Source organism: Podarcis muralis, chromosome 9 (assembly GCF_964188315.1).
Source record: "Podarcis muralis chromosome 9, rPodMur119.hap1.1, whole genome shotgun sequence".
Lineage (NCBI taxonomy): Eukaryota > Metazoa > Chordata > Lepidosauria > Squamata > Lacertidae > Podarcis > Podarcis muralis.
Window position 1 is genome coordinate 3076196 of NC_135663.1, and position 27992 is coordinate 3104187.

At 43.3% G+C, this 27992-nt stretch overlaps 1 protein-coding gene across 1 annotated transcript; it reads right to left on the reverse strand.

The window, feature by feature from the left end:
- Positions 1-233: 233 nt before the first annotated feature.
- Positions 234-27989, reverse strand: LOC114603809 (uncharacterized). Its single transcript, XM_077934586.1, has 7 exons — positions 27844-27989; positions 24128-24225; positions 7133-7309; positions 6156-6242; positions 4676-4827; positions 2493-2602; positions 234-564 (listed from the first exon to the last, which is right to left on the reverse strand). Exons 1-7 carry the CDS (start codon positions 27987-27989, stop codon positions 411-413), a joined length of 924 nt encoding a protein of 307 aa, XP_077790712.1. The 3' UTR covers positions 234-410.
- Between the last annotated feature and the right edge of the window lie 3 nt (positions 27990-27992).

Here is a 27992-nt window from a genome sequence, read left to right on the forward strand (position 1 = left end):
AGTCTGCTAGAAGGAGACACCAAACGTTAGGTGGCCCCCATTCTCACTGCCTGGCATGCATGGTTGTCCTTCTGTGCCTTGTAAGGTAGCGACCATGGAGATCTGAAGGGGCAATGGGCATCAAACACACAGAGTAAGGAAACAAATATTGCTATGCATTGGAAATAAATACAATAATCAGAAAACAGACTATGATTGGATCCTTCCGTTTTTTATTTTTGTAGCCATCTACGTCTGAGCTTGCAGAATAAGGTATTTTCAATGTGATTTTGAGGGCTGATGCCAGAGAGTCCCATAACCTAGATGGCAGTGTGGATTGTGCATTAAAACAGTGGTGTGGGAGTGATCTGTTGGTTTTGCTTTTGTGTAGAAATCATGGGATACAGTTTCATTCATCTTAAGGTGTCTTCTTAGAGCCAAGCATCATCAGGCCCCTTCTTACAAATATACTGTTTTTGTAGATCACAGTCTAATGCATTCCAGCAGTTTTCGTAGTAGCAATCAAAGGTCATCGCACCACAGTTGTGGTTCTCTTTATAACTTGGCTCATAGTAATTCCAGTAGCTGAAAAGAAAAGAAACAGCAGCACTAATGAATCAAAATTGGATGTCTACCTCACTGGCTCCCCATGCCTTCTACCATTAAAAAGATGTCCAACGCTTTCTCTCTTAACAGCCACCCACAATTGGGATTTTTTTCTCTCCTCAGATTTTGGAATTCTAACCATGTAAAAAAAGCTGTGGTTTAAGACTGTATGTGAGGTGTGATACATAAGTAGCAGTCAAGTACAACATTCCTTCTTTTCCTACAGTGGACATGTGATGGGATGTTTGGTCCAGCCAGTCAAAAACTTCCTGTTTCCTCCTGTACTGGGACATACGTCCTTTTGCATGTGACTAGAGGTGGGCATGTCCTTACCTGTCCAGGTAACAAAAGGTCCAGGCACGCAGCACACACACACTCTTTTTTTGGCTTCCTCCTTTGTTGGACAAGGAGCTTTTTAGCTAGAGATGCTCTGTTGCTTTCAGCCAACAGAGGACAAAGGGATCTATCTCCATATGGGATAGTTCTGCATGTATATGCTTTGTAACTAAATCTGCCTACAGGGATCCAGCTGTGAATTGATGATGCTGTGAGTAAACTTCCTTTATTGACTTTAAATAATATTTTTGTTTGTTTATTCTTTTATAAGGGATATAAGGGGTCTTACCAGGAACATACAATTCAATTCTGAATTGTATGCTATTGAGAGGCTTAAGCAAAGCCTGCAACCAGGTACCTGCTGTGTGTTAAAAGGAGAATGTAAAACTCTGCAAACATGAATTTGACCAACTGCAGTAGGCAATGGAAGACAGGAGTGCCTGGGGTCACGAAGAGTCGGACACGACTAAAAGACTAAACAACAACAACAAAACTCTGCATAGTTATATAACGTGCTAGCGCACGTGAGGAATGATATTAATAAACAATATATCCTCTACAGCCTCCCTGAACATTCCCACATTCTAACCATTAAAAAAACCCCACAGCAACAACTTTGGGTCAAGACTGTCTGTTTTCTTCTCATATGGAGTTATTCCTCATAGGAAACTGCAAAAAAAAGTGAGGGTGCCAGTATGGAAGGCTCTTTGGTACACACAAAAACTTTCATTCAATTTATTTAACAATTTTGGGCAGTATCCAATGCAGTACTTCCATTTCTGCAACAGAACTGCCATTCTCTCCACTCCATATGTACCCACTTGTTCATAAACTGCCAGCTGCCAGAAACTCAAACTATTAGGAATCTGTCAGGGATTCTTCAGTTGTGATTCCTGTTTTGCAGGGGGTTTGACTAGAATTCAGTGTTTCCCAACCTTGTGCCTCCAGCTGTTTTTGGCCTACAATTCCCATCATCCCTTGCCACTGGTCTTGCTAGTCAGGGATGATGGGAGTTGTAGGCCAAAAACATCTGGAGGCACAAGGTTGGGAAACACTGGACTAGATGACCCTTGGGTGTCTCATCCAACTCTAAATTTCTATGTGTTTATGATTCTATTCAAGAGAGTGAGATTCATCTACCCTATCTTGCACACTTACTTCATCTGCTCCTGTTATTTTAGGTTAGAGATTGCTGGTTATTCAGATTGTTTAGCAGGTAACTGCAGAAATCCTTTCCTAAAGAGAGGGTAGCTCAGCTTTACGTTCTTGTTAGTCCTTTTGAAGCTGAGCTAATCAGCGCAAACCATTTAAAAGGATGCCTTCAGCCTCTTCCAAATCACTGCATTCACTATGTTAGAGAAGCAAGAATAGCCTTCCTGCCTCTCCACCCTTGTGAGAAGAAGCAGGCACTCATCTGGATAATGATGTGGAGGAGTATATATGTAGATCTTTGGTAATAGAGAAAAGTGCATGGCAAAATATATTTGGAGAGGGAAAGGATCAATTATGTAAACAAAACCTGCAGCTTTTTGGAATGCATGCCATTAACAAATGTTTCTTCAAAAACTTACTGGACTGCAGCCTCCATTCCTGACAGCCACGACCATTTATTTCCCTTGTTTTTAAAGACTCCAATCCAAAAAATCATTTTACGGTGTTTTACTTCCTTGTTTATAAAATACTAGGGTGGGGAAAAAGAAAAACAGAAAATCTTCAGTAGGAATGAGAAGCCAGGCCCTTCTCTAAAAGCCTTTCTAGACAATGTCCCTTTCTCTGGGAGACTGCAGCCCTTTACCAACATTCAGCAGGCATAAAACAAACACATTTCAAAAGGAGCAGGTGTCAGCTTTGAAGACCCAATCCACATTTTTTTGGGGGAAGCAGTGATCAAAGCTATACAGTGGTACTTTTATTCTCAAACGCCTTGGTACTCAAACACCTTGGTTCCCAAATGCCGAAAACCCGGAAGTAAGTGTTTGGTTTTGGAACATTTTCCATAAGCCAAACGTCCAACGCAGCTGTTGGCTATTGTTTCCAGGGCACCTGCACCAATCAGAAGCTGCGCCGTGGTTTTCGAACATTTCGGAAGTCAAACAGACTTCTGGAACAGATTAAGTTTGGCACTTTTGTTTTTGCTATTTATTTTGCCTTTATGTTTTTGAGGATTTTTAGCTTAATTTGTTTTTGTGACTGTGTGGAGCCCAGTTCAGCTACTGATTGATTGAGGGTGTGACTCTGGAAATAGATAAAAGCATCCCGTCCAAACAATGACTATCATCAATGTAGGTAATAAAATAATAATAATTTTAATTTCTATCATCGACATAACTGTCTTATTTATTTTATGGTACAGTACATTGGTTATTACTTTCACTTTATGGATCAGTGGTCTTGTTAGATAGTAAAAGTCATGCTAAATTGCTGTTTTAGAGGTTGTTTTTAAAAGTCTGGAATGGATTAATTCATTTTGCATTTCTTTCTATGGGAAAGCGGGCCTTGGTTTTGAAACGCTTTGGTTTTGGAACTGACTTCCGGAACTGATTAAGTTTGAGTACCAAGGTACCACTGTACATAGTATTCCAACTATGGTTATATCAAGCACCAAGAATAATTGTGTACTGACGATGTGCTACTGATCCAAATTATGATGATGCTGATGATGAAAGATGATGATGGAATCAAGGAAGCATCCCAAAGAGGAAATATTGCGGTGAAAGGTAACTTCACCTGCCCTCACCGAGACTGGCTACATATGTCTTCCAGTCATGACACAGAGTTAAAATTTCCAGATACAGTGGTGCCTCGCAAGACGAAATTAATTCATTCTGCGAGTTTTTTCGTCCTGCGAATTTTTCGTCTTGTGAAGCACGGTTTCAAAAGAAGTTTTGGAAAAGCTTCAAAAATCACCAAAGTCTTCAAAAACCTCAAAAAAGGCTACCACACCGCGTGCAACTGCACCTCTTCAATCAAAGCACCCTAGGTATTAACGGTTTTAAGAAAAAGGAAACAAACTTGCAAGATGTTTTCGTCTTGCAAAGCAAGCCCATAGGGAAATTCGTCTTGCAAAGCAACTCAAAAAACCAAAAACCCTTTCGTCTTGCGAGTTTTTCGTCTTGCGAGGCATTCATCTTGCGAGGTACCACTGTACTATAAATGACTGTGCCATAGAACAGTTCATCTTGGAACCATCTAGTGGGACAGTGAGCCTGTGTAGCAAATACTCCAATTTCTATATCCATGTTTGTTGGTTTGTTCCAGAGCTACTGGAATCAGTCTGGTTGTGGTATGCTTGATGGGATGATGATGGGGGTCTCACCTATGTCTGTGCCCTGCAGCACCCCAGTAGCCCCTCTGCCTGGGCTAAGGGGCTGGGAGGGGGTTATATCATCTCCATGATATTCTCATGCCAGAGGGTTAGGGTGGTGAGGGAAGCCTTTTTCCTAAGCACTCAGTACATCTCAAAGAGCAGAGGAAGAGAAATCCAAGGGATAGATTCCCCTCAAGTATCTACTCCTCCTCTTCCTTCAAGACCTCCTTCCTGACTGCCAGCTTCAGGTTATTAGAGCTCAGCAGCTCCAAGAAACCTCATGGAGTCCTAGATGGTAGCAGCTGCTCCCTACCCACCCACCCTTTGGCTTGACTGATGGAGTTGCTGTCTTGGCTGCATATGACCTTCTTAAATGGATAGTGATGATAAGAACCCTTTGACTCTAGGAGATCCCCTGTCTTTTCTATACGCGGCTTTGATGCTCACCTGTTCTTCCCTTGTTTCCATAGAAATGAGGTGGGCGCCTTCCTTCTCACACTTTTTTTTGGAATCCATCCATGTGCGTAGCTCAAGAGAAAAGAAATAGATGGCCCTTGAATATAAAACCCAACCATCATTCAAGTTTCTAGTAAGGATGTCTTTGAGTCAAGCAGATATGGAGGAAGAAGAGAAAAAGAAAACAAGACAGGGAATTAAAAGGAACAACCTTGTACATCTTTGCAGATTTCAAATATTTTTATTAAGTTCATTTCTGCAGCCACATAACATATATTCACCTAGGAAGCTCAGAAATATTAAAACAAGAACAACATTAACTCTTCAACCACTTTATGATGCTGCAGGAAATACCGGGGGGGGGGGGCATAGCTGGAAAAGGGAGCACAGTGAAGAAACTTTTATAAGAGGGAATAGACAAAAGATGCATGTTCCTTCCCAGGCCTTATCTGAATCCCAGGGGCCTCACCCACTTGTTTCCACCTGGATACTCAGGGCAGCATCAGGGCAGACTTGAAGGTTGGGAAGGGGGAGTAATTGTGGTTTATCAAAATTCTCTTTCTCTCTCTAGGCTAACTGTCCAGTTGCGGAGGTGGGGAGGGCAATCTAGAGTGTGTATTCCTGGTATTGGGCAACTGGGACAGATGAGGGATTCTGCTGGTTTACCACCTAGTTTGCTGCCCAGCAGTCTCTCTGCCTGAGCTGACAGGATGGATCCAGTGGGCTTCCAATGGCTCTGGGGGATATTCCAGCTGATCTGACTGGTGCTCCTGCCAAGCTTTGGCCAAGCTCTTGAACAACCAAACAACAACAACAACAACAACACTTTATTTATATGCTGCCCATCTGACTGCGTTTCCCCAGCCACTCTGGGCGACTTCCAACAAATTAAAACACAATTGGACACCAACCATTAAAAACTTCCCGGAACAGGGCTGCCTTCAGATGTCTTCTGAAGGTCAGATACTTGTTTTTTGCCTTGACATCTGGTCGTAGGGAGTGTCACAGGGCAGGCACAACTACCCAGAGGGCCCTCTGCCTTGACTAGGGCCATTGACACAATTGGCCCTGAGTGCCCTCTCCTTTGTCATGCACCAATCGCCCCACTGCCCAGCAGTCTCTCTGACCAAGTTGGCAGAAGTTGCCTCGGAAGTGCTATTCAAGAATCCCTCTCCCATGGGTGAATATATTAAAGGATAGGTCTTTTAGCTGACCTGTTTTGATTGTCTCTGTTACAGCAAAGAATGATGAAGTCTTTTCTTTCCTAACCATAGAGGCTAAATCAATTAAAAAGTTCAGGAGAGCTGAACTGAATATCTTTGATGTTTCCCTAGGGTGGCCCCATGCAAAGGAGAGCAGCACTCTGCTCTGGCTCTAAGAGTATTCAGCTGGGGGGGGGGCTTTCAGCTGGGGCAGAATCAGGGCAGGTTCCCACTGCACTACAATTCTTCAGCATTGTAGGGTAGTTTACCAATTTCTTTTTGCAGTTCTTCATTTTTCTTGGAATAATATCGCATTTCCTCTGATATGTTTTGAGCCACAGCGAGTATTTGGAAATCTAAAAGATTTGAAACAGTTTAAGGCAGGAGTATCTGAAATAACAATCCGCAAATATTAAGAAACCATTTTTAAACATTTAAAAACACTCTAGCCTGAAACAAGAAGCAGAGCTCCAGGATGGGGTTTTTATGAATATGAGGACAGACTTGATTCTCTGTGGCTGAGATCACCAATGGAAAGCCTCAGAAGACCCCTGCAGCTGGATCAGACCAAAGACCCATGCAATCCGCTATCCTATTCTCATATTGAAAGTGGCTCATGAAGTATCTCTAATGTTCCCCTCCTTTGTCCTCCTTTTCTGCTGGGAATCACAGGGTCACAAAACAATTCCCCACTGAGTCACACAGTAAAGCCAAATATGCAAAGATTACTTTACAGTTTTCTATTATACTTTCTGAAATCTAAGAAAATACAGGCACCCAAACTCTTTTCCTGATGAATATTGGGTTGCATTCCACATAGTTCTAAAGAGGGCGTTCTGTAAGCTCAGGAATTTCTCCTTGTGCAATGCAATCTTCCGCCCCTTTCCCTCCATTCTGTCCTGAAGTTTCCCCCACCCTGCAGAGCAGCTTTGGTGATGGCATGCAGGGAGAAGTGGGGGCAAAGTTCCCTTGTGCTAGTGCTAAAATCTTGCACTAGCACAAACATTGTAAAGTGCAGTGTGATGGGAGAGGACAGCATTTCTAGTGGGGGGATGTGAAAATCACAACTGTCTGCTTTTCTTCCTGCTGAGCAATGAAACAGTGATAAACTCTATTGGGTGATGAGTTTCATTGAGTATGTGTATTACTCACACAATATGAATCCCAAAGTGAACTAAAGGAATTGAAATTTGTTTAAACTAAACATGTCCTAGGAAAAGTGAGGACGTGCATATAAAATGCTTACCATCCTTGTCCACATAGAATGGTTCCATTCCAACAACAAAGCTACGAATCATGTGCATTGCCTCTTGAAGCTCCTCTCTTCTTTGCACTTCCTTCTGATCTAAGAAGGAGGTAGGTAGAAAAGAAATGAAGAAATTGTGTTCTAGCCCACTACTCTGATGAGCTAGAAGAGGGGATACTTGGTTTCAAACTGCTTTTAATATTGATTTGAATTGCTGACTTCTAACGTGGATCTTAGGGAGAAGGATGAATAAAAAAATCAAACCAACAAAAACATGAATACGAATTCTATTAATATTTTCTGGCCTCAGCTCTTCTTTTGGGGGTTCCCATTCCTTGACTGCGGCTGCCCTGGTAGCCTGAAGTCCTGTTTTCATTTAGCCTGTTGCTTCTGTCATCAGATGGTTTGGCCTTCCTTTGAGAGCTTTAGATTTTGGGGTGTTCAGATACACCTGTCCTCTTTGTCCTGTGGACTTGCATTTGCCAGGCTGCCTCATGCTCTGCTGTATGCTTAGAATGTGCAAATTCTTGAATCATTTGGTTCCCTCCCCCTGAGCTTTGCTTACTTTGGAGTGCCCTTTAAAAAAATCAATTAGCTATGCAAACAGGTCATGTGTTCATCTATCCAGTGCTTTTTTCTAGAAAAAGAGACACTGGAACTCAGCATGAATGCCTCCCTTGTTCCCTTAGATTGGCAACGGGAGGTGCCAACGGGAGGTGTGATAACTGAGTCCTGATGAATTCTGGTTGAAAAAAGCCCTGCATATATCTTGATATTTAGGTAGGCTCTGGACCCACCCGCATTAGCCATGACCTTATCCTCTGTAGTCTGTTTTCCCCAAGCACTTTCCTTCATGGGACTGGAGCTGCAGCAGAGGGCAGGTGTCATGAATGAGTCACCCCCCAAGAGAAGTTTGCAGCTAGCTCCCAATGAAGGAAGGAGCCAGGATGAGAGAAGGTTAATTACAAGACAAGATGATTATAGCTGGGAGCCACCTCCGCTGCCCGTAGGAATGCCAATTGATAGCAGAGTTCCAGGAAGCCAGTCAGCAGCTTGCCAGCATGCTAGTGATGGACAAAACGCAGGGGCTAGAAATGAAAGCAGCTTAGAAAGCAGGAAAGATCACGGAAGTAATCTCTCAGACAACGAGGAAGGGATGAGAGATGACCCCCTCAGCCCAAGGTCTAGGCATATGGGGAGTGTTCAAGACAGAATACTTCACAAAAGGAAGTTCAACTGTTTCTGGTCTCACCGAAACATCCACCTTAGAAGGGACATCTTTGATTTATGGACGGATGGCTGTGCTTGCTGCTCTGGTGAACTCTGTTTGTTTTGCAATAAATATTATTTTTAATTAACTACACTCATTGTTATCAAGACTCCCTTTCCTTCAAGGGACTGGAGCCCTAGCAGAGGGCAGGGTGGCGAGGACCAGGAATGGGGACTCTCCCACAGCAAATAAGGATTAGTTGGGTAAGGAGCAGAGAATGGCAACTGGGAAAGGGAATTGCCCAGGGTGTTCCAGGGACTTGTGTTAGCCTGTGCTTCTGCTCCAAGTGCTGGAACTCACTTATTCAGGGAGAACAAAACAGTGTCATTGCTCTCACTGGGTGACAGCTGTAACTCACTCCCTAAATTCAAAGAGTTGAAGAGGGTAAATGGAAGGTGGAACCTGCCATTTCTTTTTGGAAATGCTTTTGGCATTGAAGCAAAGCACAAGATAGTAGTATCTATGTACGCCAATTATGTACTTACACAGAATGTAAACCAGCAGTGTCATGGCAATAAGGATGCAAATCTCAAGTATGATAAATCTTTCACCCGTTGGAGAATGGAAGAAGGTAACCATGTCCTGAAAACCAGATGCTTGAAGAAACAAAATTCTACTTTAGCCATCAGTAGCCAACATACCCTTGCCACTCAAGGAAAAAGGGTTTCCATATGCTGTGGCAGCCATCAGCCAGAGACAGTCAATTGTTCAGGGGGTGGGCACTTGGGAAGATAAGCAGGTGGAGGAAGCAAAGCGAGATGGCTTTCTGCTTGAGGAAACGTTTCTGACCAATTTCTGGATCAGAAGACAGTAGCCTTTGATACTAAAGGACTTTCTGCTCCCCAAACAAATGACAAGATGCTCCCTCTGAACACATAATGCCTCATACAGAAGCTGGGCTGGACTGGCCATTGGCTGATATTTCGATGCTGCTGATGGGACAGCAGACTAACTGAGAAGGTGCAGTGCAGCTTGTGTGGTCTACCCATCTCCACCCACCTCAGCACCTGCTACCTGAGGCAACTGCCTCATTCTGCCTAATGGTAGAGCAATTCCTGGCTGCACACAGTAAAGGAACACCACAGCCAGCAGCAAAGAGTGGGCTGAATCCTGGGGTTTCTGTGGGGCTTCATGGATCTCTGGCACCCAAAGAGCTGTGTGGGCTTTTCTCTGCACTCCTCCCTAGCACAACCTGACTGGTTCCACTCTCTGCCTGTCTCTCCATCAACTTCCCTTTCCCATGCATTCCTCTACTTTATGAGAAACCTCATCCCATATGACTGTGCTGTATACAGACCAACTCTTTCTTTTGCTCTTGCTTTACGCCTTCTGAGCGCTAGATGTCTTCTGGACGCTGCACGCTTTGCAGGCGTTAGCTTCCCCATCCTCTCAGTTTTGTCTGTGAAACAACAAGCTATTATAACATGGAGGATAAGAATATGAACACATTGGTTGGATGGTGGGTGTTTAACCTTCCAAACTCAGAGTATAAGTCTCCTGTCAAGCATCAAAGCTCACAATATTCGCTTCTGTTGTTCTGCACTTAATCTCCCTATTACAGGAACATAAATTTTAAAGTAGATGCACATCTACAAATGTCAAGGATTTCATTGGTACAAAGCTGAAATGCACAACTTCAAGCGAAAAATGGGTCTCAATGAAGCATTTCCAACATTACACTTTGGCGTCTATCTCAGTTTTAAATCAAAAATATATTCCATATGGATTCCAAGGAATTTTAAAAAAAACGTTTTAGGTAATATAGCCCATTCTCATTTTGCATTCTATATCTTTCTAAGCTCCTGGACATCTGCTTTCTAGGACTTCAGGAAGCATTTGCAAACAACAGTTATGGGTTTGATCCATATGTTCACTCTATATTTATTTTATAGTGTAAATCAAATGTGGGGCAATCTTCTTTGGGGAAGAAATGGGTTGATCTGTACACTAGATCAGATGATAAGATCATTTGGAGTGTTTTTGGTTCTGCCAATATTGCAGCTGAAATCTCGGTTACTGGTGTGTGCTAAAAAGAAATATCTTGCTTTGCAACATTTATTGGTGTTTATTTATAGGCTATCTGCTTATGTCAGGATTACTTACTGTGCCAAATTACCATGGCTAAAAGTCCAAATACCTTTCAATTTTGTGTTTGTCCCTTTTGCAGCACAACTGGAGCTGTTTTCATTAAGATACCAGCCCTCAGGCTGAAAGTGGCTTCCTCATATGTTCACTATTTAATAGGTCGTGTGGGATCTATGAGGTCTTCAGATGTTCCTGGGTGCCAGCTCCCTCCATCACAGGCATCATTGTCAATGAGATTGGGGATGTCAGGAGTTGGAGACCAGTAACATCTGGAGGGCCACATGTTCCTCACCCTTTAAGGAAGGTATATACATTTAATTATATAACTACCTCCTGATCATCAGAAAAGATGGAGTCCTAGATCTGGTCTCAGTTGGATGCATGCAAATCCAATTGAGTCTAGCAAGACTTTGGAGACCATGAGCTGGACCTGGAAAAGAAACAGAGGGAAGCTGTTACACAGGCCCTCCAAGTGTGCCACTTCATTTCCTTTTGGCAATGACCCAGCCTGACATCTGATGCTGCAGCTTAAAGAAAAGAAGAAGGCTGTTGTCTAATTCTGTTTTGAAGCCTTTTGAGCTAGCAAATGGGTTTTCCAAAGACTTGTATTTTCTGGATCATGATCTGGATCATGATCTGGATCATGATCTGGATCTGGCTTGATAAACTGGGCCCATGAATCAGTGTGGGCACCTGTATTGCAATGGAATAAAACAGAATGTGCTGCTCCTGGCTTGCAACGTAGCTGGAGGTTTAATATAAGGAACCTGGCTGTTTGAGAAGAAGTTAAAGCAACTTCATGGCTTGGCCAGCTATCAAACACCTGACTGCATGAGGGATGGACGGAGGAAGCAGTTGTCTGGGAACAAGGAAAGTAACCTTACTTTGACCAAACTGCAGAGATAAAGAAAGAATGCACATTAAGACTCATGCCCACGTGTGTCGACTCCCAGGTTAGATCAAAAGATGGGAATGGAATTACGTCATGAATTAGATCTGTTGCCAGCTTGGCATGAGACCTACACTATGAACTATATAAAGGCCAGCAGCTGAAGGAGACAGGGAGATCTTGATACATTGTTCTATGCTCCATTCCAGAATGTGAAGAGAATGACCACCTGCCAGTCTGAAGTGTCCCAGATAAGCCTTCCAGATCTCCATTGGCTGGGGAGACACGAAGAACTGAACCTATGCTATCTGTATTATGATTATTGTTGCCTAAGATCTTTTGCTTATTGGTTATATTGCTAGCTTTGTAGTTTATTCCAGCTGCTGTTGGCTTTATATCAGACTCTATTCTATGTTGCTGATCAATTTCTTTGCTAATGTTTACCAATTAATAAAAGTTTGTCTCTACCTAAGAGTCTCCGTTCAGTGGAATCCAAAGAACCTCTTGCGTGCCTGGTGGTTGCTATTGGCCAAACAACCAGTAATACAGTGATCCAACTGGTAAGACAGCACCTGTACACAGCCCTCGAATGTTCCACCACTCTGTTTCATTGGATGACCCTGAGTTCTAGTATTTAAAAGAGAAAGACCACCTGTAGTTTATAAAAGCTCCTTCTCATTTAGCCTCTTAGTGACCTTTTGGCCCTGGAATGAGACCCTGCAAATATCAAAGTTTGTAAGGAAAGTGTTCCACCCATCAGACTTATTTCTGTTTGGATACCTTGGTGTTGTCATGGAACAATCTTTTCTCTAATTTCTTCTTAAGGTTGTTTCATCCTCCCGCTGGCTAAGAACCACCTCCCTTGTGATGTCAGGCATTCCAGAACTCCTCCCATTTAGGCTATACCATTTCCTGATTGGCTGCTGATCATATCCAATCAGCATTCCACATAAAGCATAAACCCAGGAAAATTTTGGTTTCAGATTTGATATATTACTTATTTTTTCAAAAGTTATTAGTTTTATTTTTTTATTTGGGCCGGGTACATACTTTACCTTCAAAGCATATCCCCAGAAGAATCCTTACTCTTCATAAAATCTGCTAGTAGTATTGGAAAGCTTTCTGTCTCAACACTTATACCAGGAAAGATGGCAAAGTGCATTAGTGTAAATCTTCATTTGCAAAGTTAAAGCACAAAGAAAAGTAACAGAAGCAGTTAAATTTCAACATGTTTGGTCTACATTTATTTTGTCTCGCAGCATCAGCCTCAGGGATTTCATTAACCACCAGTTAAAAGTAATTTCAATATATTTTATTGTTTTCACATTTAATGTCATAAAGTTAAAAAAAAATCATAAACATGCATAGAGTAGAAATAAAAAGATAAATTTAAGTACGTATTTATATATTTTTAAAAAATACCCTCTTTTCTACTTGCACTAAAAATTGAGTTACTGCAGCACTGGTGTTGGTGGTCAGTAAGGAAATTTTACCATCAAGAAAGATGAATTATTGGGGGGCCACTAGGGGCGCATTGGAAGATGGCTGACAATAAAATCTCTCCGACCCACACGAGGTAATTAAGAGGCTGTTATGGGAGTATGCAGTCTCCCTGCCCCCCCAAGGGAATGGGGGGGGACTGCCCTTGCCTGCTGTGCCCATAAATCACCCCCGGACTCGAGGGGGTGAGGGCACTAGGCAGAATGCCCTTGTGTGGATTTCGGCTCTCCTGGACGCTGTCTCTGATCACGCCACTAGCTGCAGCAACTTGAAAATAAACAATTAGGAAGAAGCAAATGCACATATTTCAAGTGAAGAATGGGGAGTAAAGACTGCTAATTGAAGGGACCTCTATGAAAGAAGGACGGATCAGATCAACAGGAATATATCATGAGAAGACACATCAAGGCTCAGTATGTCAGCAGCGGGACTGGATGGGGGGGGAACGTTTTTTCTTTCTTCTATGTGATTAACCAATAACGCCCCCCCCCACAAGTCAGAAATGTTGCTTATATGACCTAAGCTGGGTGATTTAAGGCTGTGTGGAAATGAATTCTAACCAAAAGCATGTTTTAAGGAGATTGAGGAAAGTATAAGAGCTTTTGGATGACGCAGTAAAAAATAGTGTCGCCATTTTGGCACGTTCTGTCGAAAGAATTACGGCCGAGAGGAGGAATGGATTGTTTTTATACTGCAGGCGAACCTACTCAGAGGACTAAAAGAAGGCGACAGATTTGTGAAGATTAATGATGGAAAGAGTGCTTTTATTTATGGAACTGATATATGGAAACCATCTCGATATGGCTCTTGGACCAACGGAAAAATTCACACAGGATTACAATGTGTTTTTTACCTGCTTATGAAGATTATCAGAAGAGGTCACAAAGAGAAAGGAAAAATATATGAAAATAACAAGATGATAGATAGATAGATAGATAGATAGATAGATAGATAGATAGATTCTTTATTGTCATTACACAAGTGCAACATTGCACAAGTGCAACGAAATTGGATGCCATCCCTTAAAAACAACAAAAGCAAAACAACAACAACAACCAAACAAACAAACCACATTCCATCCACACCCACACCAACACCCATCAAACTCCCAGGTCACACTATCGAGTTACAGCATTCAAAAAGGCCACAGCTCTTGGATAGAAACTGTTTTTCAGTCTATTTGTCCTTGACTTGATGTTTCTATATCTCCTGCCAGAAGGCAGTAGTGCAAACAGACTGTGTCCCGGGTGAGATGAATCCTGCAGGATGTTGTTTGCTTTCCTAAGACAACGGGAACCGTACAGTTCTTCCAAAGATGGGAGAGGATGACCAATAATCCTTTGGGCTGTGGTTATGACCTTCTGGAGCACCTTCCTCTCCCTAGCTGTACAACTGGAGAACCAAGCACAAATACAGTATGTAAGAATGCTCTCTATGGAGCCTCGGTAGAAGGACACCAGCAGTCTCTCACTCAGATTGTTCTTCTTTAAAAGTCTGAGGAAATAAATTCTCTGCTGGGCCTTCTTCACCAGAGCAGTGGTATTTGCGCTCCAAGTCATGCCCTGATCGATAGTTACTCCCAAAAACCTGAATTCCGCCACCCTCTCCACCCGTTCCCCGTTGATATACAAGGGCTGAATGTCCGCCTTTTTTTCCCTGTAATCCACCACCAATTCCTTGGTCTTAGCCGTATTAAGAGCCAGATTGTTCTCTCCACACCAAACACAGAGCCGCTCCACCTCGTCCCGATAGGCGGACTCATCCCCTCCTGAAATGAGCCCTACCACCGTAGTGTCATCAGCAAACTTGATGATTTTGTTGCTGGAATAGATGGCTGTACAGTCATACGTATAGAGAGCATAGAGCAGGGGACTCAACACACAACCCTGTGGTGAGCCGGTGTTAAGGCTAAGGGCTGTGGACATATGTGACCCTACTCTAACCCTCTGAGAACGTTCTGACAAAAAAATCCAAAACCCAGAGACAGGTGGAGTTGGAGAGTCCAATCGCCTCTAGCTTGGACACCAGTCTATGGGGGAGGATAGTGTTAAAAGCAGAGCTAAAATCCACAAACAGCAGCCTCACATAACTCCCCAGCTGCTCCAGATGGGACAGAGCAGCATGGAGAGTGGTGGTGATATGGGAATGATGAGATATGGGAAACAGCAAGAGAGGACTGGATAGAATTATGAACATTATTTGGACAGATTTGTGGACATTAACACAGTAGCAAGAAGATGATTGGATCTCCTTCGGAACTTGAAATATGGGTACCCCCAACAAAAAATTAAAATTCAGCTTTGTAATTTGGAATTTATGTGATGTGATTTGATTTGATTTGCTTGGTCGGTTAATAAAAAATATTTTTTTAAAAAAAGAAAGATGAATTATTGGACGGTAAGTATAAAAAGGTTGACTACCCATGGGCTAGACGATTCACTGAAAGTTAACATTTTAGGGTCAGGCAACATCTGATTTTGCTGCTGAGCTAAATGCTCTTTAAAAGCGAGGTCCTTGCCTATAAGGCAAGGTGTGTTCTTGTTGTTGTTTAGTCGTTTAGTTGTGTCCGACTCTTCGTGACCCCATGGACTAGAGCATGCCAGGCACTTCTGTCTTCCACTGCCTCCCACAGTTTGGTCAAACTCATGCTAGTAGCTTCGAGAATGTTATCCAACCATCTCATCCTCTCTCGTCCCCTTCTCCTTGTGCCCTCCATCTTTCCCAACATCGGGGTCTTTTCCAGGGAGTCTTCTCTTCTCATGAGGTGGCCAAGTCTTGGAGCCTCAGCTTCAGGATCTGTCCTTCCAGTGAGCACTCAGGGCTGATTTCCTTCAGAATGGAGAGGTTTGATCTTCTTGCAGTCCATGGGACTCTCAAGAGTCTCCTCCAGCACCAGAATTCAAAAGCATCAATTCTTCGGCGATCAGCCTTCTTGATGGTCCAGCTCTCACTTCCATACATCACTACTGGGAAAACCATAGCTTTTACTATACAGACCTTTGTTGGCAAGGTGATGTCTCTGCTTTTTAAGATGCTGTCTAGGTTTGTCATTGCTTTTATCCCAAGTAGCAGGCGTCTTTTAATTTCGTGGCCATCTGTCACCATCTGCAGTGATCATGGAGCCCAAGAAAGTAAAATCTCTCACTGCCTCCATTTCTTCCTCTTCTATTTGCCAGGAGGTGATGGGACCAGTGGCCATGATCTTCGGGGGGTTTTTATGTTGAGCTTCAGACCATATTTTACGCTCTCTTTCACCCTCAATAAAAGGTTCTTTAATTCCTCCTCACTTTCTGCCATCAAGGTTGTGTCATCTGCATATCTGAGGTTGTTGATACTTCTTCATGGATCACTGCCTTGCCGTGGCGAAGGGGCTTGGATAACTCAGAGAAGCTATGAACTATGCCGAGCAGGGCACCCAAGATGAACAGGTCATAGTGGAGAGTTTTGACCAAACGTGATCCACCTGGAGGAGGAACCGGCAAGCCACTCCAGTATCCCTGCCAAGAAAACTCCATGGACAAAGACAACAAGGCAAGGTGTAAAAATATCATTTTCATGTACTATAACTGCTAAGGACCCTTTAAAATCTTTGTATTCACAATTCACCTGGGCTAGACTGGTTTTTACTACTTGGACCCCATAGGGAGTTACAATCAACTCTTTAATAACCCCTTGAATATTGAGGAAATATCAGCCCCTGTGTCCTGTAACCCAACTACTAATATGTTATTAATTTTAAATTCCTCACTGAATTGCACCTGAGCCCATCTAGATTGACACAGGTCAATTCATGCCATTCTCCCAGAAGCCCATTCTGATGAATCATTTTCTGTTGAAGCTTGATTCCGGGGAGTGGGAGGTGTCGTTATATATTGTTCACTTGGCCTTCCTCCCGTGAAGCTTCCTCAGACTGCACCACACACACTTTTGCTGTTCTTGAGACACGACCTGTCCACCATTTTCTGTCTTGGAGCAAGCTACAGTCTTTCTTAAGATGTCCTGGCTGTTTACAAAACAAAATAACAAACAAACAAAAAGCCAACAGGCCACTCTGAGACAAAACTCTGAAACCGTCCCATTTTAGGGAGGTTTCCTGTTATCACCAAGGTGCTGTTTTCCTACTCCTCCCTTTCATAAGTTGACTTTCCAGAACTTACCATTTTACAGGGAGCACAGAATTCTCATCCAGTGGTTCACGAAAACAAGAAAGTCCTCACATGTTTCGGCTCCCAAAGCTGACCTGGAGTCTCAGATCCTCAAGAGGTTTACCCATGCCCAAATAATACAAAGAAGTGGTTTTGTCTTCACTCCACTGCAAGAAACTGACCTTATAGTGTTATATTACTATTCCCATGCAAAACAGAATAATCCACAGATGGGATGGACTTCCTTTTTTGTTGGAATTCATAGTCTACATGCAGTTTGGCAAGTGAGCAATTAGTGTCTCCACAGCAGCCTGGGAGCACAAAAGGAATCTGCCTAGAGATTGTCGGAATTGGGGGATTGAAAAGCCACCTGGCTCGGCCCCAGCTAGAGCATCCCCTCTCTCAGCTTTGCATCCATTGACCTCTGCACCTCCGACGTTCATCAGTGACTCAAGCTTGCAGGCTTGAGCACACATTACTCAGCAGTGTAAACTGCGCAACAGAAGAGGCTTGAGCCGTGGACACATACTAAACTATGCATTTATTATACATAAATCAGGACAAAGAAAATATGGCATCTCTCCTTGCCATCTTCGTGGAGAGAAACTGAAAAACAAAAGCAATACAGAGCAGAAGTTCCGCTCACGCCAGCAATCTGTGCTGGAATGTAAACATGTAACAATCCCACATATCGGCAGCAAAAGGTGGAATGGAATTTACAACAGAGATAAGAGGACCCAGCAACAGCTCAGTGATTGGCTGGGGTCCCTCATATAGGCAGCATGACCTATGACACTGGTTGTTGAGGAGTAAGTGTTAGTGTGGTGTCGTTAATGCTGAGGAGTTGCTGAGTGAAGAAGTCGTGTTGTATATAGTAACTTGCATATAGCTTGTATGTTTACTGCTGTATATACCATATTTTTTGCTCTATAAGACGCACCAGACTACAAGACGCACCTAGTTTTTGGAGGAGGAAAACAAGAAAAAAAATATTCTGAATCTCAGATGCCAGAACAGCAAGAGGGATCGCTGCACAGTGAAAGCAGCAATACCTTTTGCTGTTCTGGCTTCTGGGATAGCTGCGCAGCCTGCATTCGCTCCATAAGACGCACACACATTTCCCCTTACATTTTAGGAGGGGAAAAGTAGTCTTATAGAACAAAAAAATATGGTAATAAACTACAAGAATCAAGTTACTAGTCGTCAGCTTTGTTCCTGATCGTTGTCCTGCCTGGGCAATCTCCAGTGTTGCCTAAGAAATGCTGCAATGCTCTGCTATACTCTGCTAAGCTGTGCAGCAGGCAAAAGCACTTCAAAAGTTCACCGGCTTCAAAGTTTTAACATTTTTAACATCCCATCAGATTGCCAGATCAATCCAAATTACTTCAAATAATAATCCAAAGAATTTCTTCAGCTTTGCAGTTTTTGGAGACGTAACCGCTGTCGGCTGGAGCTTGAGGTTTTTCTTCACTGGGTTGCATTGGAGCATTTACCCGGCGACTTGATCTTGTTACGATTTTTATCCACCCGTCCTGCTCCAGTACGTAGCACTATGTTGTTTATATCATGTGAGTGTCTGAGAGCGTGAGACAGGAAGTCTCAGCACTGTTGGGAGTTTAGTTTCACTTCTGTGTGTGATGCTGTTCTGTACTGCTGCTGAGAGACCACAGACATGCTGGTGGATTCTTTGTAAATAGACTGTAAAATAAAGCAGTTTAGAGCTACTGATTCTCTTTCTTCTGCAATGAAATGCCAGAAGACGACCGTGCTCCTCTCAGGAGGGAGGGGTCCTTTATCACCGGTCTCTCTGGACTAAGGGAGATTTACAGCCAGAGAGTGACCATCGGAGAGACACCCCGGTGTCTTGGGAAGGTGGCAGCCTTCCCGGGTGTTTTTCCAACAGATCTCTCTCCCCCCCTGCACCTTTCAAAGCAGCTGAGGAGCGAGAGAGACCTCACATTTCAGGTTGCAGGACCCTGAGAAGCCCAAAGAAATTCCTTTAGGTTTTTTAAGGGGTGCACGTCACCTTAGTGCTTCTCCTAACCCTCTCACGAAGATTGGGCCTGTCAGAATGATCAGGATTGCACTCCCTCCACCATTCACACAGCACCCGGAAGTCCAAATCCATGGCTGCAAGTTACAAGAAAGGAGATTCCAACTAAACATACTACCAAGATTATATCATTTTCTCAATAAACAATTAAGATATCAGTTCTTTATTCTCCTTGGCTGGGTATGCAGGACAGATTGAAGCAACCACAAACACTTCCAGCCATCAATCATGCAAGACGTAGCAGGAGAGGTCCCCGACTTGGCTCCTAGGGTGCTAGTCCTCAGCATAGACCAAGCTATCCACACGTTGTAAAGGTGTGATTCAGAACAGCAGAATCTAATAGGTTACTTAACTCAGTTGACGGCCACTTTGCATAGGAGCCAACTCCTAGGGGCAGAGGTCCCTTGGCCCCCACCCAATAAAATATTTGAGGGGAGCTGCCAAATATTTGATGGGCATTGCCATTCAAATGATGTGTGTGCACTGTCTTGTGATCAGTTATGCAGGGTGGAGCTTACCTGCTCCACCCCCAATATTTTATTCAAGTTGGCACCCCTGCCACCATGAATGGCATGAAAGCACTTCCGGTTTCCTGCCAATGGAACAGGGAACACGAGTCTGATCTCCAGACAGACTCGAGCCTCACAGATATTAGAGGGGAGCGTGCTAAGGCAAGTTGTGCCCCCCTAAAAAGCACCACTAGGGTGTGTGGTGTGTCGAACAGTCTGTCGGAGCGCCAATCTACTGCCACCCCTGGAAAAACCGCTGCGAAAGGGCAAGGGGGGGGGGCAGTTGAGAGCCCTCTCAGCTGCACCACAACTCTGTGGGACGAAGCCTCAAGCTGCCTACCATCAGCAGGCTATTCTCAACTAAAAATATTCAAGCTAAAATAAAAGGGTAAGAAGAATTCTGCATCTTCCACAGTTTTGTTTGAAGAAAGAAATATAATTAAATTGAAGTTAGACTGAATTCTAATGTTACATGGGGGAAAGTTGCAAGTTGGAAAAATTATTTTACTAAAACTCACAGGCAAATGCCTGCTGATGAGCCGCCAAAATCCATTCTTCACTGATTGTCAGTATCAGGGGATTTTAAAAGTGGCTACGATGCTGTGTTGAGAGACCTAAATGGGAAGGTGGTGCCAGACTCGTGGGAGCATCAGGGAGCCCTAACACCATCATTTCAAACCTTACGCTTAATATTGTGGAAAGGAAAGTTTTTAGCAACTGAAATCTACTCAATAGGATATTATCACTATTGGATTATAAATTGGAATCTAACTTGGTACTTCTGTTGAGGAACTAAGCAGAAGAGATTTGAATTAAGATATATGAAGAGCTCTGCTGAGGATTATAAGACTTTCTGCTGGAGGGAATAAAAGAACAAAGAAGCTTGAAGTTGGCTCAACAAACACAGCTGAGACTTTAAGGAACAAGCATTGCAAGTATCCTGACTTTGCACCCCACTCTGAGACATTTTGGAAAAGTGGACAAGTGGTTTTAATACGTTTCCCCTGGAAAAGTACTGGATCTCCCTGGTGTTTACTGGTGAAACTGTACTGAATGGCTTTGGACCAAATCAGGACTGATAGAAGAAACTGGCTGTTCTGAAAACAATGGAAGGTTGGGTGGCAGGGCAGCCAGAGAGATGAGCTCAGATGCTGAAACTATGGCAGAAGAGAATTTTTGGAAAGTATGCCTAAGATATCAAAGTCCATCAGTACCAGATTGGATCAATATAATAACACGGTGGAAGAACCGGAAACAAGAAGAATAGACTCAGGGGAGACTCTTGGGCAAAAAAAGGAGGGAAAGTTTGTAAATGTCAGGTTCGTGTCTCTCCCCCACACAACTCGACTTCCAACAGGTGATTATTCCACATTTATTGATCAATTACAAAAGCGCCCCGGTCAGAGCTCCGGCATTCCATTCCTCACTATCTGTTTCAGTTGCCGAAACTAAGCCCCTCTTCTTCCGTCCCCAACAAGGAAACCCCCACTTTTACTTTCTCCCAAGCGCACCCAAGTGCTGGCGATGTTAGGAACAGATAGGAACATACTACCATATGTGGTGGTCCTGTCTAGAGATACAAAGATTTTGAAACATTATTTATGAAGAGATAAAGAGATTGATAAAAACTACATTTAGCAAGAAACTGGAAGAATTTTTACTAGGAATGGTTTCAGATAATATTCCCAAAAACAAAACTAGGCTATTTATGTATGCAACGTCAGCAGCAAGGGTTATAGTGGCAAAACACTGGAAAGATAAAAATACACCCACTAAAGAGGAATGGGTAGTCAAATTGTGCGAGTCCTTGGAGCTTGCAAAGCTGACAGATGCAATAAGAGATAAACCTAAAAAATTGGTGAAAGAAGAATGGGGATGTTTAAATAACACTGGGCAACATTTTTTTTTACTTTTTGAATGTTGTCTAGATTTCTACAACTGATTTAGGGTGGTTTTGCACTGCTGAATCAGGAAATGGCATCCGTTTCTCTCCATCAGGTCAGGTTTTCTGTAAACAGAATGGTGGGCATTGATAAAGATAAGTACACATAAATTGCATGTTGCTTCACCATTTTTCAAACTTCAGGGCTTTAACTTCTGTTTCTTGGAACTCCTGGAATGCTCAGCAGCACGGAGGTCTCTCTTCAGAGTCCAACAGTAGTCAGCCATCATGACTGCGTCCCAGCGACCCTGATACCTGGTCTCCATCTCTTTCATGTCCTGATAGAATCTCTCCCCCTGCTCATCACTCATTGAACCCAGGTTCTCAGGAAACCGGTCCGTATGTGAAAATAGGTAGTGCATCTTGACGCTCATGTTGCAGCCCAGGTTTCTGAAAGCAGTCAGCATGTTGTTGACAAGTTCTGCGTAGTTTCTGGCCTTATTGTTGCCAAGAAAGTTCTTCACTACCAGAACAAATGCCTTCCACGCTTCCAGTTCCACTTCGTTCATTGAGTTTCCGAACTCTGGATCTCTGATGAGCTGACGGATCTGAGGACCGTCAAAGATGCCAGCTTTCAACTTCTCCATGGTCAATCCTGGAAAAGCCTGGCACAAGTAAGTGAAGCAGTCACCATCCTTGTCCAGAGCCTTGGTGAACTGCTTGATTAAGCCGAGCTTGATGTGCAGCGGTGGGAAGAGTATTCTGTCTCTGTCCACCAGAGGGTCGTTGATGACGTTCCTTTCTTTGCAAGGCACCAATTCCTCCCGCACAGGCCAGTCCTTCTTCGTGTAATGCTGAGCACGGTCCCTACTATCCCACATGCACAGAAAACATGGGTACTTGGTGAAGCCAGACTGTTGTCCCAACAAAAAGTTCACCATCTTCAGGTCAACACAAATAAACCACTTATGCTGATCATAACCAATTTTCTCCAGCACATACTTCACCGCTTCATAGTTCTCCTTCAGTGTACTTGAGTGAGCCAGGGGTATAGAGGCAAACTGGTTGCCGTTGTGTAGCAGAACACATTTCAGTGATTGCTTGCTGCTGTCAGTGAACAGTCTCCAATCTTTGGGTTCGTACTGTGGCACTCCAAGCTTGAGCAGAAGCTGCGCAATATCTGCACAGTACACCAAGTCCTTCTCTTCTGAGAAAAAACGGAGGTACTTTTGATGCCTGTTGCGCAAGAAGCTGTCAGAGAGGAGGTTTTTTCCCTTCAATCTGGATGCCAACAGTTCGGCAGAGTCCTTTGACAAGCTGAGGTCGCGAACTAGATCATTCAACTCCTTTTGGGAAAATGGATGTGGAGCATCATCTTCAAGAACCACTTCTTCTTCTTCATGTCCTTCAACACTGGAGGCATCTTCGTCACTAATGTCAGGAAGTTCTCCGAAGATAGGCACTGGAATTTCATCACAATGAGCTACAGGACGACGTGCTGATTGAAGATCAGGATACTTCGTGGGGCGGCTGCCCCATTAACTTAGTTTTGATTCCCCAACTTTATGCTTTGCTGGACCAATTTATGGAAGATTTCAAGGTTTTATGACTTCAAACGGATCCCTTTTCGACATAATCACCCAGAACTATCAGACCTGAATACTTCTTGTCATTAAAATAATCATTTCCAATCAAAACAATTATTTGACAAGGTATTTTACCCCCACCAACTTCTTCTAAAATGCCCCACACAAGCGTACATGTGAACAAAAACGTAAAAAAAGACATGTGGCCATAGCTCAAAAACTTGACCTGATTGAGCAAAACCAATGTGATTTTTGGATTCAGTGCATCAGATTCATCCTAAATCAGCTGAAAAAACGCAGACAACAAATTTGTTGTTGACCAGTGTAATTATTTAGGGGACAAGGGCTCAGCAAGAAAGATCTGGCTATGTTTGGAATGATGCCGCATAGAGAAATGATCCCTGATACCAAGATGAGGGATTCCTTTGGAATGCAGATAGAGATAATTGATAAGAATAATGATCTGTTGTGAGCTTGACGGAAGTGTACAATAGATGAGCCTTCCTGCTTTGGCTCACCTTCCTTTTTCTTTTTCTCTCCCCCCCCCTGTTTTTCTCTTTTCTTTTCTTTTATCTTTTCCATAGTTACTTATGTTCTGTGTCATGTACTTTGATATTTTTTGTAGTTTTTAAAGTTTTTTTCCATTACTATTAAGGAATTTTCCTTTGTAATTTTGGTTGTCTATATTTATATGTACTTGTTTAAAGCAAAATAAAAGTTTAAAAAAAGAAAGAAAGGGGGGGAAAGGAAACAAATATTGCTATGCATTGCAAATAAATACATTAAACAGAAAACAGGATATGATTGGACCCTTCCATTCTCTATTTTTGTAGCCATCTATGTCTGAGCTTGCAGAATAAGTTCTATTCAAGGTGATCGTGAGGGGTGATGCCAGAGAGTCTCATAGTCTAGATGGCAGGTTGTGGATTGTGCATTAAAACTGTGGGATGCAGTGATCTCTTGGTTTTGCTTTTGTGTAGAAATCATGGGATACAGCTTCATTCATCTTAAAGTGTCTTCTTAGAGCCAAGCATCATCAGGCACCTTCTTACAAATATACTGTATGCGTCGCTCACATTGTAATGCCATCCAGCATCTGTCATAGTAGCAATCAAAGGACATAGCAGCACAGTCATGGCCTGGTTGTCTATTTGGCTCATAGTAATTCCAGTACCTGAAAAGAAAAGAAAAACCAGCACTGATCAATCAAGATTGGATGTCTACTTCCTCACGAACTCCCTGTGCCTTCTACCATTAAAAAGAGAGCCAGATTTTTCTCTCTTAACATCCACTCACAATAGGAATGGATTTTTCTCCCCAGATTTTAGAATTCTAACCATGTACAACAACAACAACTGTGGGTCAAGACTGTCTCTTTTCTTTTCATATGAAGTGATTTCTCATAGGAAGTTGCAAAAAAAGTGAGGGTGTCAATATACAGTGGTACCTCGGGTTACATACGCTTCAGGTTACATACGCTTCAGGTTACAGACTCCGCTAACCCAGAAATATTACCTCGGGTTAAGAACTTTGCTTCTGGATGAGAACAGAAATTGTGCAGCGGCGGCACAGCGGCAGCTGGAGGCCCCATTAGCTAAAGTGGTGCTTCAGGTTAAGAACAGTTTCAGGTTAAGAACGGACTTCAGGTTAAGAACGGACCTCCGGAACAAATTAAGTACTTAACCCGAGGTACCACTGTAGAAGGCTTTTTGGCGCACACAGGAACTTTCAGTCAATTTGTTTAACAATTTTGGGCAGTATCCAATGCAAAACTTCTGCTATTGCCAGGATTTCCATTTCTGCAACAGAACTGTTCCTCTCTCCTCTCCATATGCACCCACATCCTCCTCAGAATTGATGAAAATCATATGATATCTCTCACATATATATCTTATCTCAGTCTAACATGATGGTTCTAAGTTTATTCTTATCAATTATCCATACTTGATAATGACCGCTCCCCGCTTAAAACGGGGGGCGCCCTTTGCGTGGACGCGTGCAGCCCTGGATCTGGAGTGGCCCCATCAGCATAGGCTTTGCCTTCCCTCAGGTGGGATACCTGGAGGTCCCTGCCTACCTCAGTGAGTTGTCCAATCCCACCTGGGGGAAGCGTTGCCAGGGAAACCAGGCCAGGTAGGGGGAGGGATTACCTGCCCACACAATAGAGGGAGGATCTTACCTGGTAATCCTCACTTGGCTCCAGAGCTTCTCCCACCCTACCCACCCTCAGTTAATGTCTTATTTTGCAGGTTAACTTTTCTTCATAGGTTTTGCAGGTTAACCTTTCTCCACAGGTATGCGGGCGCTGCTACGATAAGGTCGCTGTTAAAGGGCCGGGAAGGAATTTCCCTGCATTGGCAGGTTTTGCCTTTCCCATAGCAAAACGTCACAACTTTGGCGGTATCAGGCCTTGGGCGGAATCCTTTAGTCCATCTTCCTCTTTGCGGCGGCAATACCAGGGTTGCCCGTTAAAGGGGTTTCTGAAGGGAGGCTTTGACCATACGCCGAAAGGTCGTCATTGCTCTCCCGTGCGACGGCGGCGTAACGGGGGCGGCTATCTCTGCTTGAACATATGTTCTCCAGAGCCAGCCCATCCCCCACAGACACACTGGATAACCCTGAAGCTCCCTAGGTCCCCGGCTGGGGACTGGGGAGGGAGAACGCCCAATGCCTGAGCCAAGGTCTACCCACATTTGAAATTTAATAAAGTTGTGGCCAATTTAATCCCATAGCACGTTGTCTAGAGTCGTTATTCCACATGACGGGGGGGGGGGGGGACCGCTCGGGATCTGGGGACTCTGCCTGTCCACGCAAATATATCGTCTCTTCTGGTAAAGCCTTGCATTCTCCAGTGTCCATTGTATACTGAGTCAAGTTCCACTACACAGCACTAAAATTCTGTGATAAATCTTTTCTGTAACTGCCTCATTTTTAGCTCCCCATGAATCTATTAAATTGATATTACTAGTAATGGTGTGGTAGGTGTTTTTTTACTCCCATGAGATGTTTGGGTGAAATCTGACCGTTGATCAAGTCTAAGATCACATACAGTATTGGTTCCCAATTGGTGGTCCATGGACCACCCACCCAGGGGCTCCATGGTGTCATTCACATAACAAAAACTGCCACAGAGTTATCAAAATGTTCAAAGGTACATTTTGAAAAACAAGGGGTCTGCAGTACTTAGCTAACTGGGAACCACTGGCATACAGGGTTTAAGTTCCCAACTAGTATTATACAACTCCATTGCCCATTTGTAAAGTTTACTCAATACCTTTGCTAAAAAGGAATAGTGGTTGGTATTGGGTGCATCAATAGAGATGAATGCCAATGGATTTTGTACCAGGAGACATTGCACAAATAGAAGGTGACCCTCTGTTAATCCAGACTCAGAAATAAATGCCAGACCAGCTCGCTATTCTACTACCAAGCTGTGGATGAGTGAGATCTTCTCTGACCTTATCAATGCATCAACACAAGCTGAAAAGAGTTGTTAGATACTTAAAGGGAACCATGAACTGTCTTAAACTGCCAGCTGACAGCACCCCAAACTATAAGGGATAAACCAGGGATTTTTCAGTTGTTATTCCTGCTTTGCAGGAGGTTGGACTAGATGACACTTGGGGTGTCATTCAACTCTAAATTTCTATGTGTCTGTGATTCTGTCCAAGAGAGGGACATGAACTACCCTCTCTCACAAACATGCCTCATCTGCTGCTATTATTTGAGGTTAGAGATTGCTGGTTATTCAGATTGTTTAGCAGATAACTGTACAGTCATACCTTGGGTTGAAGCAGCTTCAGGTTAAGCATTTTCGGGTTGTGGTGCGTTACTTCCGGGTTTCACCGCTCGCGCATGTGCAGACGCTCAAAATGACATCACGCGCATTCGCGGAAGTGGCCAATCGTGACCCGCGCACACACAGATGCGGGTTGAGTTCACTTCAGGATGCAAAAGGGGCTCTGGAACGGATCCCATTTGCATCCAGAGGTACCACTGTATAAATATTTTCCTAAAGACAGTGTTGCTCAGCTTTAGGTTCCTGCAAATCCTTTTGAAGCTGAGCTAATCAGAACAAACCATTCACTAGATTGGAGAAGCAAGAAGAATAGCCTTCCTGCCTCTCTAACCTAATGAGAAGCAGCTCATCTGGGCAATGATGTGGAGGAGTACATATGGAGATCTTTGGTAGTAGAGAAAATTGCATGGCAAAATATATTTGGAGAGGGAAATAATTAATTATGTAAACAGAATCTGCAACTTTTTGGAGCACATGCCATTAAGAAATCTTGCTGCAAAAACTTACGTGCTTGTAGGCTTTGAACCTGACAGCCATGTCCATGTCCTTTCCTTGTTTTGAAATAATCCAATCCAAAAAACCATTTTACGGAGTTGTACTTCCTTGTTTATAAAATACTAGGGTGGGGTGGGGAGAAAGAAAAACAGAAAATCATCAGTAGGAATGAGGAGAAAAACACTTCTCTCAAAGTCTTTCTAGACAATGTCCCTTTCTCTGGGAGACTGCCTTTACCAACATTCAACAGGCATAAAGGAGCAGGTTCCACCATTGAAGGTCCAACACACATTTTTGTAGGAATCAGTGATCAAAACTATACAGTGGTACTTTCATTCTCGAACGCCTTGGTACTCAAACACCTTGGTTCCCATACGCCGAATACTGAGGATGTGTTACTGTGCCCCTGATCCAAATTATGATGATACTGATGATGGAATCAAGGAAGCATCCCAAAGAGGAAATATTGTAGTGAAGGGTAACTTCACCTACCCTCACCGAGACTGGCTACATATGAGTCCCAGTTCTGACACAAAGTTAAAATTTCCAGATACTGTAAATGACTGTGCCATAGAACAGTTCATCTTGGAACTACCTAGGAGGACAGTGACCTGTGTGTCAAATACTCCAATTTCTGCATCCATGTT